General features: G+C 35.8%; 1 protein-coding gene across 2 annotated transcripts in view; it reads left to right on the top strand.

The window, feature by feature from the left end:
• Positions 1-18,186, top strand: part of PURG (purine rich element binding protein G) — a 57,554-nt gene that overhangs the window by 22,362 nt on the left and 17,006 nt on the right. The window contains exon 3 of one of the 2 annotated variants that reach the window (XM_069573348.1): positions 17,191-18,091. The exons of the other annotated variant lie outside the window; for it this stretch is intronic. Coding sequence (XP_069429449.1) covers positions 17,191-17,295 — 105 coding nt within the window. The 3' untranslated portion in view covers positions 17,296-18,091. Of the gene's footprint in view, positions 1-17,190; positions 18,092-18,186 lie in introns of those variants that run through there. 2 annotated transcript variants of the gene reach the window in all.

The following is an 18,186-nucleotide window of genomic DNA, read 5'->3' as shown; positions in this document are numbered from 1 at the left end:
CTTCTAAAGTTCCCTTCAACTTCATTCTGTGGTCCTTTCTTATTTTCTCCACGTCTTATCCATTTCATCTGACATTAACTGATCATCTTTTCTTTCTTGCATCCTTCATGTTTAGTTACAGTTGCTTTAATAAAGTGTATACTTACCTTTTGGTTCTGTATACTAAAAACTTTCAACAGGCCATTCTAGTTCCAAAAGGTTTTTTTTGTTAGACACAGCCTAGAACATGATTAAATATATTTAAAACTTTAAACTTAACTTTCCTGTACAGAAATCCCATCTCCTTAACTTGAATTTAAGTTTAAAACCAGAGGCTGTTTTTTCTTCCTCTTTTTTATTCCCCTCTACACCTTGCCCTGGGCTGATGACTAAAATCATCCCTCTTCATTTAATCACAAGCGTTCCTTTTCCTGTCTTGCCTTTGAAATCTTGTTGCCTGAAGATCACAGTACTTAACAGACAAATCAGAATGATGACAAGTGGGAATGAAAGTGATCGTTTAAAAACCTGATAAGAAATACTATGTCATCTTATTCCAAAAACTGACTCACAAATTTTGTAGCATATGAGATCTTTGGTTTCCTGCCCATCCTAAATTTTACTTCAGAAATATTTTGTCCCTTGCTTAATAGATAAATGATCCTGTTCTTATATTCACTCAGTGAGTATTAAGTGGCTACTCTGTGCCAGCCCTTTCGCTAAGAACTCAAGATACAGTGATTTATGAAAGAATAATATTCCACCACCGTTAGCTTGAAGTGGGCCATGTCCAAAGTTATTTGATTCAAAGCATCTGTTGGAGCCTAATCAATCTGTCATTTTTTTCCATTCACTGGATACTCATCTGATTATCTGCCACAGGCCTGGCCATGTGTTGGTAAATGTAAGTATGTTTGGAGCTGTTGTAAAAGTTGTATGTACTTTTCCTTTGAACAGTTTATTCTCTAAATGTGATGAATGATCTGCATCTGTTGTGGTATTTAGGATATATTTCATTGATGCCAATTTAGAGAACTACAATGATACTACTTTAAACAATATCTCTGTCTTCTCCATTCCAAGTCTCTCTTTTAATTAATTTATTTTTTTATTGAAGGATAATTGCTTTACAGAATTTTGTTGTTTTCTGTCAAACCTCAACATGAATCAGCCATAGGTGTACACATATCCCCTCCATTTTGAACTTCCCTCCTGTCTCCCTCCCCATTCCACCCCTCTAGATTGATACAGGAGCCCGTTTGAGTTTCCTGAATCGTACAGCAGATTCTTGTTGACTATCTATTTTACGTGTGGTAATGTAAGTTTCCATGTTACTCTTTCCATACATCTCACCCTCTCCTCCCCTCTCCCTGTGTCCATAAGTCTATTCTCTATGTCTGTTTCTCCACTGCTGCCCTGAAAATAAATTCTTCTGTACCATTTTTCTAGATTCCATATATATGCATTAGAATACGATATTTAACTTTCTCTTTCTGACTTACTTCACTCTGTATAATAGGTTCTAGGTTCATCCATCTCATTAGAACTGACTCAGATGCATTCCTTTTATGGCTGAGTAATATTCTATTATGTATATGTACCAGAACTACTTTATCCATTCATCTGTCGATGGACATCTAGGTTGCTTCCATGTTCTAGCTATTGTAAATAGTGCTGCAGTGAACAATGGGATACATGTGTCTTTTTCAGTTTTCCATTCCAAGTCTCTTTTTATGTCCTCAGATGAAAATAATGAGTCTGATTCATCTCATGTGCTGTGTTCAAATGGTGATGACTTCCTGAGCTCTAAGGCTGGAGATTGTGGAGTCCCAGGCAGGCTCATCCTAAGACTGCTGTGACTTCTGTGTGTCCATGGGCTTGAGCTGGGGGGAGGATGAGGAAGGCAAGGAGTAGTAACATTCATGTCAAATATTTGTCCTCCCTGCCCCAGATCTTTGTATTCATCTCACTTTAATTTAATTTCATTTTCATCATGTATACGATATCTTCATGCACTCCTTTTCTCTCCATATGTCTGGATTGATATACAAAATCCATTCATGTTCTCAACTATGAATTACTCACCAATATCTTAGCTGAATTCAACTGTGTCTGTGTAACTCACAATCTGTAACCATTTTCACTGTAGACTCATTGCAATGAAGAGCCGTTAATGGATAAATTCAATTATTTTTTGGTATAAAAGATTCATTTATCTTGAAAGTTTTTCTATAAATGGTCATTGCTGCCAAAATATTTTCTAATTAAATGTTAAAAAAGAATTACGAGATTTTAAAATTATAATAATATTCATGTAATTTGACATTTTTCAAAGTTCTTTCACATATTGGATCTCATTTCATCCTGATGAAAACTAATTCAGATGAGTTTAGGTCAGTATCACTAACCTCACTTAACAGATGAAGAAAACAGGTCCAGGCGGGTTAAACAGTTTGCTGTAAATCACTTAGCGATCTACTAAAATAACCAAGGTTTATAAGGAGCCCACGGCTTGTTAGAAGGCTTCATAATAAAACTATAGAAATTTTAAATGGTAAACTTAAAATTTGTTCAAATTAAGTACATGTTTTTTATAGCTAAATAAAATATTTTTTAACGCATTCTAGTTACTTTTCCTGTTTTTGTTACATCTTTAGGTGCAATTCTGCACTGAATCTTTGATCTATTTTGGCCCTGGTGGAAGGCATGTCAAATCATTATATTGCTGCACCTGCCTAGATTCAACCGCTAGTTACTGAGAATTTGACTCTCTTTCCTGAGCTTCCCACCTTAGTGAACCTCCCAGAACTGGATCCTATTGACTAGAATACAAATCCCCTCCTGTAGACATGAGTCCTGTCATGGCACTGCGTTGCATTGTAGACTTCAAACAATGTTATTTGGAGAATTTAAGAGAGAAAACTACTTCATTTGCACAGTAAATTCAATTAATAATTAAAAGTCAACCAGTGATTTTTTTTTCCCCTACAAGCTCATGAACAAGAGATAAATGACCACATAATAAGTTGGAAGCAGGCTTTTTCGGAAACCCATTTGAAACAGATGTTCCAAGTTTTTAGCAAATTAACTCAAGAACCCACATCTTCTTCCATTATATCATTATAATAGTTAACAGTGCAGTAATCTTCTTCACCCACACACAAAATTTTGTCATGTTCACTGTTATATTTATTGAAGCAGAAAATCAAAACAATCATACATACTAGGAATATTTGCGGAGAAGGCAATGGCACCCCACTCCAGTACTCTTGCCTGGAAAATCCCACGGACAGCGGAGCCTGGTAGGCTGCAGTCCATGGGGTCACTAAGAGTCGGACACGACTGAGCGACTTCCCTTTCACTTTTCACTTACATGCATTGGAGAAGGAAATGGCAACCCACTCCAGTGTTCTTGCCTGGAGAATCCCAGGGGCGGGGGAGCCTGGTGGGCTGCCGTCTATGGGGTTGCACAGAGTCGGACAAAACTGAAGCAACTTAGCAGTAGTAGTAGTAGGAATATTTGAATTTCAACAGGCTCAAGAGCATTGTGGTTAAAACTGTTGACTAGGAAGTTCCATTGAATAAATGAATTGTTCCTAGCATTCCCAGTTAACCATGGTTTTGTAGCTTCACAGGGGCTTCCCTCATAGCTCAGTTGGTAAAGATTCTGCCTGCAAAGCAGGAGACCCTGGTTCGATTCCTGGGTTGGGAAGATCCCCTGGAGAAGGGATAGGCTACCCACTCCAGTACTCTTGGCCTTCCCTTGTGGCTCAGCTGGTAAAGAATCCGCCTGCAATGCGGGAAACCTGGGTTTGATTCCTGGGTTGGGAAGATTCTCTGGAGAAGGGAAAGGCTACCCACACCAGTATTCTGGCCTGAAGAATTCCGTGGACTGTATAGTCCTTGGGGTTGCAAAGAGTTGTACGTGACTGAGTGACTTTCACTCTCACTTGTAGCCTCACTGAGGAATTAGCAGGCTGAATTCTAAATTCTCACCTGGAGATTGAATTTATCTCTGCATATATTTCTGTGACCATAAAACTATCATGTGGCTCAATCTGTTTGAATAATCACATAGCTATAAATATAAGAAGGTCTATACACCTAGGATTATCATGAAGGAACTTAGTAGAAAATCCATGTTTGGTTTTTGTTTTCAGAGGAATAAAATAATTTCAGTGCATTTTGTCCACCCCCTTAAACTATGGCAATAGTTTCAGCTGTATTTCTAGGTACTGGTTCCCCACAGAGGTATCAGGCAGTGTCAGTAGTCTAGTAGAGAATGGTAAAGAGTATAGAACAGACTTTCATGTCAGCCAGTCCTGGGTTCAAGATCAAATTTTGTCACATACTGTGTAATTTGGGACAAATTTTATACCTTTTTAGAATCATTGTGAGAATTTATTCAATCAGCTTTCCATTTATAATGACTCACTATGTGCTGGGCCAAAGGATGTATCAATAACAAAACAGATAAGGTTCCTTGCCTCACAGAACCTATAGTCAGCCAAAATGCTCTTCAAGAAAATTTAGCGTCCTAAGATACATAAGCTTAGGTGGCTAAGCTGAGCTTCCCTGGTGGCTCAGATGGTAAAGCATCTGTCTGCTTGCAATGACGGCGACCCAGGTTCAATCCCTGGGTCAGGAAGATATCCTGGAGAAGGAAATGGCAACCCACTCCAGTATTCTTGCCTGGAAAATTCCATGGATGGAGAAGCCTGGTAGGCTACAGTCCATAAGGTCACAAAGAGTTGGACACAATGGGGTGACTTCACCTTTACTTTCAAGATACATAAAGCGGTTAGCAAAGTTTCTGTCACATAATAAGCGTTTAATAAACTTAATAACCTCATTATTAACTCTTTCCAACACTTAAAGTGGATGGTTCTCCAGAAAGTAGAACAAAAGTATGTAAAATTGGAAGGAAGTGGAAGTTTCCTTTTACCAGAGTAACTCTCAGTCAGGTACAGCTGCAACAAGGCAGTTGGGTTAGTTAAAATCTGTTGAAGCTGTTTTCAGTAAAATATAAAAGCCAACAACTGTGTAGGCAGAAATTTCTTGGACAGGAAACAAAAAGCACTTTATAAAAGAAAAAAAAAACTAGACTTCACCAAAATTAAAATTTTCTGCTCATCAAAAGACACTATTAAGAAAGTGAATAATCTATCTGCAGACAAGGAAGTATCAAAGCATGGTTTAATTGCTGGAGGAAAACAGAAATGCTTTGCTTGACTTTTTTTAAAAGATGATCATTTGGCAGTTTGCATAATTTGGGGCCAATTGCCCCACAGCTAAAAGGATTATAATCACCTGTTTCCTAGTATTCGTGTAAGTATCCTTAGTGACTTGACAACCTAGGATTTTCTTGTCTTAATCTGCCTCAACTTCCCCCCACCTCACCCTCAACCAACAAAGGAATCTTTGCAGTAGTATAACACCTTCATTTTATGTGCTATGCTGTGCCAAGTCACTTCAGTTGTGTCCCACTCTGCAACCCCATGGACTATAGTCCATCAGGCTCCTCTGTCCATGGATTCTCCAGGCAAGAATACTGGAGTGGGTGGACGTTTCCTACTCCAGGGAAACTTCCCGACCCAGGGATTGAACCCGAGTCTCTTATACCAGATAGGAAAAACATTAGAGATGTTATGTATCTTGTTCAAAATCACTTAACTAGTCATTTCAGAACTTGAGCTAGACCTTATTAAATGGTCTTCCCACTACCTAATACCTACTTCTCTATTATTTTGCTTCAAAATCTGTTGGGGATGGTATATGTGATTCATTTAGAATATGTGTTTGTTTTCTCTCAGCTACAAGAGTTCTCTCACTCATTTATTTTAAAGTTGAAAGCTATTACAGACAAGATCATGTTTGTGAGTCATTTTTTTCTTCTGAAAAATAGCTGTTTGATAGTTGACACACACTCTAACCCTTATTTAACCAGAAGGTAACCATTATAATTGAGGTCCCAGTTACCGTTATGAAGAGGCTCCCATAGACCGTCATTCTAATACTGAGCTTTTCCTCATTTTATATCGTCTTGGACTATATTTCTTCTATCTTCTGGCACCTGGCATTCTGTTTTTCTTTGGTGCTTATGAACCTTTAAACCTCTCACTATCTCAGAAAATATTTATCTGAAGCATCATACAACTACCCAGGCCATTAATTATATAAGTTTTTACCATTGCCTCTAGAAAAGCAAATGGTGTCCTTTATGTCAACTGAGTTTTTAAAAGGAAATTTTTTATAGCTAAGCATCTAGGTTATCATGTATCAATTTATTGTTGTGGTTTTCCAGTTACATTAATGTATATTTATACAACTTTTGGGGTCAAAAATAGCAATAGCAGCAATAATGATGTGGTTTCAGAGCACTGCTTTCATTTTATTTAATTTTTTAAACTTATTTGGCTGCACTGTGTGGCATGTGGGGTCTTAGTTCCCCAGCCAGGATTGAACCTATGCCCCTTGCAGTAGAAGCATGGTGTCCTAACCACTGGACCGCCAGGGCAACCCCCAGAGCATTACATTTTTTTTTTTTTACTAAGTATGTGCCTATGTTTTTCCTTTTCAATCACACTGAAGTTTTAATGTATAGTAAGAAGTCATTGTGTGAGGTAAGAAATGACAATTCCAGGAAATGAAAGCATTCATTCATTGATTCCACGAATCCTTATTGAGTCCCTCTTACAGACAAGGCATTGTGCTAGGGAAATGGCTTACTTTTTCCATTTCTTCCCTCTACTCCGGTGGAAATGATGAATAGCACTTAAATTAGATATGTTAGATGCCTTTGTATAACACGTCAGTTTAGGACAGCATAAGCCTTTGGTGGGTTAGAAATGGAATTAAAACAAGAAATAATTTGGAGAAATAAGTATCTGGTTTTCATTATGGTCTTAATTTTGCCTATGAATACTTGGCGTCACTTGCACATAAATTCTCTTCAGGATATGTCCGGGTATTACTATTTTCTTCTCAGAACCAGTAGAACTTCTTCACTTTATTTTTAGAATTGTCCAGTAGTGTAATAAGATTATTTTTATAGGAAATTGGGAATTCCTTGAATATTTTACCTCTGATTGTCTTTAAAGTCAACGATCTTGGCCCCTTAGATTTGAAGTGGTGAGCTAATCATTAAAAATTAGGCCCCAACCAGTGGCATTTAAATAGTTTTAAAATGCGGCATACTGTATACGCTTGGTTACACACCAGGTTGCACAAGGTAATGGAGGAGGAAATGGCAATCCACTCCAGTATTCTTGCCCGGGAAACCCCGTGGACAAAGGAGCCTGGAAGGCTACAGTCCATAGGGTCGCAGAGTCTGACGCGACTTAGCAACTTCGCTGCCACCACAACATGAGATAAAATTTTGTTTCCTTCCCACCTAAATGTTTTAAGTTCATCGACCTGCTTTAGATACTAGTGGTCACTACTGCTGCACCTGCATTCACACTTCCTTGGGGAGCCAAAACAGGATTGAAGGCCATACTGCCATGATTACTTTTAAGCATTTGAGCCAAAATTTTAATTGATTTTTTTTCTGTGTGTATAGTATTTTCACATGAATAAATCTGACTTGGAAAACCTTTCACATTCTAGGGGTTTTTTTGTTTGCTTGGCCATACCAGGCGGGGCATCCTGGATCTTAGTTCCCTGACCAGGAATCAAACCCCTGCCCTCTGCATGGGAAGCATGGAATCTTGACCACGGGACTGCCAGGGAAGTCCCAATTCTATGGTATATTTGAAACAGATGTTTTATATATTTTCTTAGATATAAAGACACATTTACTATGGTCCATAAAAGAATGTGTCTTAATTTTTCTCCAGTTACAAAGAGCCTCTTTGGGTTTAGTGCACTGATACAAAATCCATGTTGTCTACAGAGTATATCATAGACCCCATTCTGGGATATGTTGCTCTCTATGGGGCACAGTGAGGGTAGAAGTTTTGACATGAAAAAAGAGAGATGACACCAACCTTCATGATGGTTCTTCGGTGGGTATATTTTGCTTAGTCGTAATGCTGTTGCCCTGGTATTTCTTTGGAAGGAATGATGGTAAAGCTGAAACTCCACTACTTTGGCCACCTCATGCAAAGAGTTGACTCATTGGAAAAGACTCTGATGCTGGGAGGGATTGGGGGCAGGAGGAGAAGGGGACGACAGAGGATGAGATGGCTGGACGGCATCACGGACTCGATGGATGTGAGTCTGAGTGAACTCCAGGAGTTGGTGATGGACAGGGAGGCCTGGCGTGTTGCGATTCATGGGGTCACAAAGAGTCGGACACGACTGAGTGACTGAACTGAACTGAATGCTGTTGAATGTTTTATATTCAAGTTTAATTTACATACAGTTCTTCTTATACCAGTCAGTCGGTTTGGGCAAGTATCAAGACATAGAACATTTTTCTCACGCCAGTTCCCATGTATCCCTTCCTAGTCACCACACACACCGTCCCCCCATCCTGACTTCCAGAAGCAGTCACCAGTCTGATTTCTCACCCCATAAGTCACTTTCATCTATTCTGGAATTTCATATAAGTTGACAAGTATTTTTTGTGTTTGACTTCCTTCACTCAGTCTAGTAGTTTCGGGTACATCCCTGTTGTTGAATTTATGTTTCCTTTTTATTGCTAATGATGCTAAACAGGCAAAAAATAAGCACAGATCTTTTCTGAGTATCTTAACTGAATCATGGCAGCAACCCCTGTAGTAAGGATGGAGGGACAAAATATCTGCTAATATTAATATTAATATTAAATGATCGTGCTCCTAACATTCAGGCAACTCTATCTTAGTTATATTCGTCCTCTTTTGAGAAACCCTAAATTATGCTATTGTTATATTAAAAACAGAGGTAATGGGCTTGTGCAGTTCAACAATTCAATAGCCAATGAACGGTTACTATTTTTTTTTTTTTTTTACGTTATAGCTCTGTTTTGAGCTCAGAAAGTAATGTGAAAAATAATTCCAGGCTAGGAGATACTTCTTATGATATCTCTATATATCTCTATTATCAAAACATGCAGGAAGGAATGCTTTCATTGTTTATCAGTATGGTGATGCCTCAGTTGCTTATACATACTTTTTAAATTATATAAACCTTATAAACTCAGTTTTAGTACTGGAAACTCACATTGGTCCATGTTTTATGTAATGAAAGGAGAATGGATACAATGAAAGCAATACCAGATTGCATTTTTGTTTTTCTGAAAGTTCTAATTGAATTTACCAAAATTTTGCCATTTTATTTGTTGTTTAATTTTTTAAATTATAATTTACATACCATACAATTCACTTGCTTTACTTGCACAATTCAGTTATCTTTGGTATATTTAGAGAGTTGTATAACTATCACCTCTTAAATAGAGATTTTTTTGTTTTTTGGTTGCTTAGCATGTGGGATCTTAGTTCCCCCAGCAAGGATCAAACCTGTGTCCCCTGCATTGGAAGCATGGAGTCTTAACTGCTGGACCACCAGGAAAAAAATTTAGGAAATTCCTAAATTTTACCATTTTAAGCAAAGAGTCACTGAGATTCTGGGGAGCAGCAATATATTTAAGCAAAAATGATACTGTGATTCTGGTGTGGCATAGTCAATTGTGTACCAATAGATCTGCCTTTGTCTTTTTTAAGAGAATCCTATTCTTGCCAAAGAGGAGTCTGAATTCAGATGTAACTAGAAAAAGGAGGGGCTTGAGCTGGCCTTTGTCTTAGTCCTTACCTATCCATGCCATACCCCCCCCCTTAAGATTCTGAAATGGGGAGCAGCAGAACCACAAAGAGGTTGCAGAACACAGTTATACGAGGAGCACCCCCAACGGGTGCTCTCCTAACTTTATGGGAAGGTAGGAGGTCATTTTCAACAATAGTTTATACAACTATTCAGCAAGGGAAAGAGAAACCATATGGTACTACAGTGTTGCATCAGTTCTATGGAAAAACACACTCACAGGAAATATTTGCCAGATCATGAGAGAGTATTAATAACATTTCATCTGTTCCCAGTCTCTGAATCCCTCTCATCTACTTATTTTCTCATTTCCTTTGCCTTTCTGCCTGCCACTAAATACACATACTTTCCTTCTTGTCTCTGATAGCTATTTTTCTCCTTATGGTTCCTAAATTATTTTACCACATTCATATTTCATTCTGATTATTCCAGAAATACTGAAATGAAACTCCCCTTTAACATGACCTACTTTAATGTAGAATTTGGCCCAAGTCTTATTTCTCATAAAAAGGCAGTTACATTTAAATTACCAAAAGAATCTCATTACTGTAATTTAACCCATACAGAGGATTTGAAGTGCTATCATACTCAGCTTCAAGGATATATATTCTACACTCTGAAGATGGTTAACCACTTTTGAGCAGTATGCATGAATTCTCTAAGCAGTTCATCATTTTTTTTTGGTTGTAGTAAGTAATTTTAATTAACTGTCAATATGTTTGTTGCCATGTGGAGAAGTGAGGATATAGCCCTGGTTCCCATTTTGGTATGTGCAAGGACATGATTTTAATGTTCAAAGTGTAGAGTGGTCTTAGGTTGTGAAATAAAAAGTTATATGCCTGATTTCTCAGTGAGTACATGCAGTTTAAAGAGTTTTGGAAGTCCTAGCTTAGCAGAAATTAAAGTTCATAGTAAATCATCTTTCCTCCACCCATGTATTTATGTTCTGGCTAATAACAATTAGATTTTTGCTTCCTAATTTTGGATAAATAATGTTTTTGCTTCTCTGTCAATTAATCTAGCTATTGTAGAGTGCTGTTTTTATTAACATGTACAGCAGCTTAGAGATTCATGCTCAGTATGATTATCATTTGTGATTTAAAACCAAAAGTCTTCATTTTTACAAAAAATAATTTCACCTTTCTCTCTTTGAAATTGAACATGAGGTCATGAGTCGCACTTAGTGGGTAAGACCTATTCAGAGACATTCATGTAAAGTTGTGGAAGTAGGAGCAAGCTCTTAGCTGCTAATTTTGCTGATAATATAAAGTATTATAATATCCACAGTGGGTTGACATAATTTAAGTAGGTTTATTTAGGATTTAAAAGGCTTGACATGGCATGTTGCAAAAGAAGGCTGTCACCTACAAATTGGCACTTGCCATCTACCTCTACAAGGATTAAAACATGAGCCACTGCAACTATCGACCTTCAACATCCTCTAAAAGGAGTTCAGGGTGGAGATCAGGAATGAGGCATTCTGTGCTCTGGGAGAAACTGCCAGAACAGGTCTTCAGATAGTAAGATAGTTTCAGGAGAATGGTGTATAAGCCCAGTTCTTGTATCTCCTCATATTTAGAAAAGAACTAACGTCCTTCATGGTGATGTCAGCTCCTTGGGACTGGCATTGACCGTCATAAGACTAGCAGAAACCTTTGGAAAAAATATTTGCTTGATGCATATATTCCCCCTTCTGCAAAATCACAAATATACTGACCTTCCACCCTACCTGTTTGGGGCAGTTTCTCAGAGCCATCTGAGGTGCTGTCTCCTTGGCTGCAGTCCTCATTTTGCCCCAAATAAAACTATACTCACAACTCTCACATTGTGCTTTTTTTTTTTTTTCAGTCAACAAGGCCTAGTGATGGTTTAAAGAAAAAACTTAATACTCAGTTGTTCAAGAGATCCAGGATATTAAATGTTACAAAGTTATTCTTTTTTCTTAAAAATAAAATTTATTTTGGTTACCATACGCATTCCCATCATATCAGAGAAGGAAGCACAGCACAACATAGAATTTTAGAGCTGGAAAAGCCTGACATCATCTAGTTGAACCTCACCATTCACCTAGCTCACTAAAATCTCTGTCTTCTCAAGGACATTAACTTTCCTGCATTTACTTCCAAAACACTGAAGAACCAGTAGTCCCCGATTCCTTTCACACTGTCTGTGTAGCTGTCTTTCCACTCCCTTCTGTTATTCTCCATATTCAAGATAATGATTGCACTGGAAGGATTACTTCCTTGATTGTTTTGTGCCTGAATTAGCTTAGGAAAAGAATAGTCTACTGTACATGAAAGTACAACTTCTCATTTAAATATTTGGCAAAAGGCAAGGTGATTCATTCAAAGTTTTAGGAGTGATTGTAATAACGGTTGTGTCATTGATATTCTGGTGAGCATATACAACATGGTTTTGCCATTGTGAGTGAGTAATACCACTTCATCACTTTAAGACGCATAATACTATCAACCCTCTGGTAGCAGAGGAGGAAGAATGGGCAAGCGCACAGTTTCAGTTGGGGGTGGGGTCGAGGTTCTTTCTTCTGTTTTTTTCCAATCTCATTTCTCCTTCATTAAGTCAACAAATATTTATTTTGCATACAGCATGACCTAAACAGGTTGCTAGGTCTGTAGAGCAGAGAAGCTCTTGCCTTTAACCCCAGGGATCGTATGGTATAGATACATAGAATTGGACAACTGCTTTTGGCTTGGAGAAGAAACCTAAAGTCTGAATAGTTACACCACTGCTCAAGCAGTTTATGAACTTTCCTTTCCTCATAGGAATGAAGTGAGAAGTGGCTGTTCTAATCATTTGTAAGGCATTTGGAAATCAAAAGTGCTATACAACAGCTGAATGATATTGAAATACTAAGTAGAAAATACAGTAGAAACAGAAAGCAAGATTAAAGTATATGGTAGGAATGGTTCTCATAGGTATTTTCAGTACTTACGTCATCACAATAGCACTGCTCCCAGGGAAAAGCTAAATTAGGTAAATACAACTGTTTTTCAAGAAAAAAAATATGTGTATGTGTCAGCAAAAAAGATTGTGGAATCTTATACTGGGTATTACATGAGGTAATATATAGTTGGATTATCATACATAGTGTGGAATTTCCACACATCTATAATTTCTATTAGAAATATTATGCATTTCCATTATTTGAAGTATTTGTCTAGTAATTTTTAAATGCTACCACTATCCAAGACTATTACTTACCAATAAGAGAGTATATCTTCATACTCAAAAACCACAAGAAGATCCTTTAAATTATATAGGAAGGATATTTGTTGTTTCTCTGACTTATCTATTGTATGTTGGGTTGGAGAGAGTCGTTATCAGTGATTTATCATGATTGATCCTTTCTGATTTTACTTGATTTTAAAGTTTGTGACTTTTCTCAGAGGATTTTTCAGAGGATACAAATCTCAATTTGTATCCCATTCTATATCCTCAGAAGATAAAGAACTTATTGAATTGGGCACTTCTTTCATATGCTTTTATGTGGTCATTTTTACATCCAAGGGAGATTCTCAAACTGTAGAAAAAGGAAGGGGTCCTTTTTTGCTAGTCATTTAATATTCCACGACTGTGAACTAATCCTCATTTTAACATAAGTTATTGTATGTTTTTCCGAGCATTTTCACCCTAATTAAATGAGACGCTCCACCACAGTGTTTAACCTGCAGCATAACAATAAACAAGAGGCTGTCGTTGACAATCACAATCCCATGTTCTCTCCTTTGAACAATATAACTTTTGGGGGGGGGTCACAATTTATAAAGAGACACCTCCTTAGTTTAATGTCATCATGTTCAAACTACAAAACTATTAAAACTGTAATATTATGTGGGGGGCATTTATTTTAAAATATATATTAATATAATTATTACATGGTAAAGAAATCATTTATTTTATTGTCTTCCCCCAATTCACCAAATTTAATCATATGGAGAGGTTCCACCACGTTTGTTCCAAATGTTTGTGCTTTGGTCTCTAATGACCTTTTGTCCTTCTTATATGATCTCTCTACATTTCTATTTAGAATAAAGAGATAGAAGCATGAAAATTAATAACCCATGCATCAAACCTTTTTTGCTGTGCTTAATAGGAACAAACACTTAAGGCTAGAAACCTTATGTTTCGTACTGTCTCCAAAGCTCAGTTATTGCATATATTGTCCCTTCAACATTTGAAGAAAGTAAGTATAATATGTAGTCAAATTTTTTTTAAAAAAACAGTGTTTAAAAAAAAAGCACTTAATGTCTCTGCATTGCATGACAGGGTGTGACTAAAATTTGCCTACATAAATTCTCATGATGTTTTCAGATTTTATGGAAATGCTTTGGCTATACTTGGGTTTGAATCTTCATAATGACAAAAGTTCTTAATAGTTATTTTTTTTAAATACACTATACTGTTTCTAGAAAGTTATAATTCATCTTCCTGCTTATATTTGTGCTGTTTGTCTGTACTATACTATTAAAAATAAAGGTAAATTTATATATACTTAGATTTTGAAAAGTAGCATCATGTACATTTTTTAAATGTTTTGGTAACTTGTGGCACTTTGGTAAAGGAATGTGCAATTATAAAAGTTTATGCCATTGTAATTTTTTTTTAATTCCCAGGAATGACTCTTACGAGGCTTTAAATTAGAAACCAAACCCAGTTTTAAAACTAGCACTTTGGTCCTACTGGTAGTTCCTGTTTTTCTAATTGTATGGAACGTTAACTTAAACCATTTTTTGCAATGCGTTTTACCTTTCCTCTTATATCTAATCTCAAAAATCTTTAAGGAACAGTTTAAATTAATACAGTGGTAATTAAGAAAGCATTTTAGATATCATGGCTCTTTAATCTGGTGCCTGACTTTAGCAATTTTCTGATAAAAATAACCAAAACGCCTGAAAAGAATATTTAAACATTTTAATTCATTAGAGCAAAATCAAGTAGTTGATGTCCATATAGACATAATTTATCTTAAGATCTGGAGCTGCCAAGAGAACTAAGGACACAGCTGTGTTTAAAATACCCCCATATCCTCCAAAGAAAAATGACAAGAAGAAATAGAATTCTGTATGATTATGGCTATTGTATATATTTCGATTAGCTTACCAGTATTTTATTCTGATACATCTGTGGGTATTAGAAGCAAAATGAAAACAAATATAAATGCTTTAACATTAGGCATTGGCATCAATATAGATTATGCATAAGCTATTGCAATAAAATTAATTGTGCCTGTATTTGAAGATATTATCTTAGATTTTCTGTGGCCTTTTTCATTTAAGGCTGCACAATCATTTTAAATGTACAGACAACAGAACATATGAATGAATGAAGTCTTGGCCCTGTTTGCCATGAAATGAAGTATTCTGTTGGATTTGGGGGGGCATCGGCCGTTATATATTAAGATATAAACGGATCAGTCACAAGAAACATGTGAATCTTATGTTCAAATCACAGCATTTAGAAATTATACATCTTTCCTTTCCCTCACAAAATGAATTCAGAATTCACAATTCAAATTTTATCATTTTAAGCTGTTAAATATTAAAAATTACCTAATGTGGATCAAAAGATTAAATGAAATGAAAACTATGAAAGAATGCTAATTAATAGCATAACCCCATATGCTATCAAACTTCTGATAACATTAAGTTTCTTGTAAAGCCTTAAAATATTTTAATGAAAAAGTAATTACCTGGAAATGAAGGCACTTTATTACCTTGAACTAGCTATATGTCTGTATAGAACTTGTCTAAAATCCCATAAAATATTATTTATCCTTTTATAAATTTATCCTACTTATGTGTTTTTCTAAAGCTTCTTATAATAAAATATAATAATTCAAACTATTTTAATGTAACAAAATTGCATTACATAGTACAACCAATGAACACTACAGGAAAAAACTCAAGTGTAACAGAAGTGTTTGTGATGATGGCAAAACTGTTAGTCTGAGTTAGTCTACAATCATTTGAGGTTAAAATGTTATAAAATTTGAAGGCTTTTTCATTGAACAATTTTTAGACAGCTTGTATTTTTTTAATCTTATTTTTAATTGGTACTACCTTGTTTTGAAATGTTGATCAAAGATAAGGCCAATCAAAACTATTAAGCCAGCATGTCATTACTCAATTTTTAGTTGAGTTTGTTTTTTTTTTAATGTAACCCTAACACATTAAGAAATCAGTGTTGCATCTCTGCTCAAATCAACCATGCCTGGCGAATTACCAGCTTTAAATCAGTAACGTGGATGTGCTGCCGTGTATACGTGCTTCCTCGTTAGAACATTAATACTTGATTTAAACAATAGATTTGATTCAGCAGAAAAAAAAAACAGGATTTTTTTTTTCAAAAGCTAATTTTTTTTCTCAAGGTACCCCTTACATCTCTCTGATATTTGTAAGGATAGACTAACTTGTATCCAAATATGTTTTTCAACACAAGAATATTTCAAAGCAAACAGACTTCGTGATTTTTTGTTTGTTTGTTTAGTTTGAGGGCAGTTCACTTAAGAAAAAAAATCATTTTTCCATAATTTTACTTATTTTTAATTCTTCCTCTGTAGTGGCCATTTTCCTGTCACTAGTCTTAAATGTTTTAATACATGTAAATGCTGCTTCATAGATGCAATCATCATTACATGATACAGAAAGGAGTCAAGTTTATTAGAAGTCTACTCTTACCAAGAAGAGACTAAAGATAAATTCCATGTCAATTCTTTGGTTTGTTTCTTCGTTTTGTTTTGTTTTTCTAAATAAGATATATTAACCCAAAGGTGTGTTAATGTCATGGCATGAACAATCTTAAATGTAGATCTATGGAGTATTTTGTGATGCTGAGTAACCGACTTTCCTCAAGTCTCTGTGATGCTAAATATTTTCCTTAGAAGGTTTTTGTTTCATGTTAGATTGTTGTTCAGAAAGATGTTGGTCCTAGTGAGATTTTTAAAAACTGGGAAAACAAATGCATGTATTACAAGTATAGAAATGGTGAATTGTAAACTTACCGTATAGTACTGATTCTATTTTCAGAGATGTTTTTGCTGTTAAATATATACAACATAAAATTGCTGCCGTACTGTAATTGAGTACTTTTTCCTAAATGACCCTGTTATCACTATTCCAGAATTAGAAGTTGGGCAGATATATGATTGATTCATGTGTCTGCATAGATGCTTCAAGGTATATTCTTCTCTTGGTGAGTAAAAATATTTTTTCCTTGGCATCAACGCATTGAGATCTGAATATACCTGTATCTATTCTTATTTCACATTTCTTATACAGTATCTTCAAATATGCCAAAATTGGCCTAGACTTAAAATTGAGGGTTTGTTACATGTTTTCTAACAGAAAGGTTTTCAATGATATTCATTATGGGTTTGTACTGTGAAAATAGTGAAAGTCCCTTTAAAATTTCATCTGTGCTAAATTTAAATTAATATTTTTTCTTTAGCTCACAAATTACCCTAAATCCAGAGAGAATATCAACCCTTTTCACTGTTGTCAAATCCAGCAAAAGGAACAGCCCCATGACACTACAAAAACAGTAGAGGAATAAAGAATAAATCTCTCATGTTACACTCCAGAATAAAGGCATTCGGTGAAAGAAATGAACCGAAGTTCATCGTGAATGCGAGGCTTCTGTACTTGACATTCCTCCACGGAAGGAAAGACAAGTGTCAGCACCATTGGCATCCTTTTCAAACCGATCTGATGTGGAATATCTTCCACCACACTGGAGTACTTCTAGACTCTATTTTGTTTGTTTGTTTGTCTTGTTTTAATTCATCAAACCTTTCTGTTTTCAAAAAAAATAAAATTGTTGGCATTGGTAGAGAGATACAGATTTGAAAATACTTTCTTAAGAGATCATGTAACCATATAACTCTGAATTTAAAAATTGAGGAGGAGGGATCATTTCAATCCACCGCCTCTTCCAAGAAAACATGTTTTTAAATCTGTAACTGCTTTAGTGTTAACAGGGTACAAAGTGTTTCTTGTCCTTTATTGTACTTAAAAGGTTCTCATTGATTGGTGATTGTATTGTACTGTATGAAAACGAGTCATAAATTGCCTTGTATTGTTTCTAATAGACCATACCACGTACTACTTCAGTTTTCATGTTCCAAATTTTTCAGTGATGCATGTTAACAGTTAGGTCCGAAAATTCTGTGGTGCTAATTCTTCCATATCCGATGGTGCTTCTGTGGATGCTAACTGCACACATGCTGAACAAAGCTTGAAGTTTAAAACTTTCCTCCCTTCCTCTGTTTATATAAAGTACAATGAAAATAACTTGAATTTGTCTCAAAGTATCACTGACAATCTAATAAACTGATTTATATGTGTGATTAGTTTGGATTCTCGGTTATTTTTCAGAAAGCAGATTAGTTCTCCTGAGCCCTCATATCAACTCAAAGTAGATCTTACTAGAAGTGTGTATTATGTT

Source organism: Ovis canadensis, chromosome 26 (genome assembly GCF_042477335.2).
Source record: "Ovis canadensis isolate MfBH-ARS-UI-01 breed Bighorn chromosome 26, ARS-UI_OviCan_v2, whole genome shotgun sequence".
Lineage (NCBI taxonomy): Eukaryota > Metazoa > Chordata > Mammalia > Artiodactyla > Bovidae > Ovis > Ovis canadensis.
This window is presented reverse-complemented; position numbering and strand designations above follow the sequence as displayed.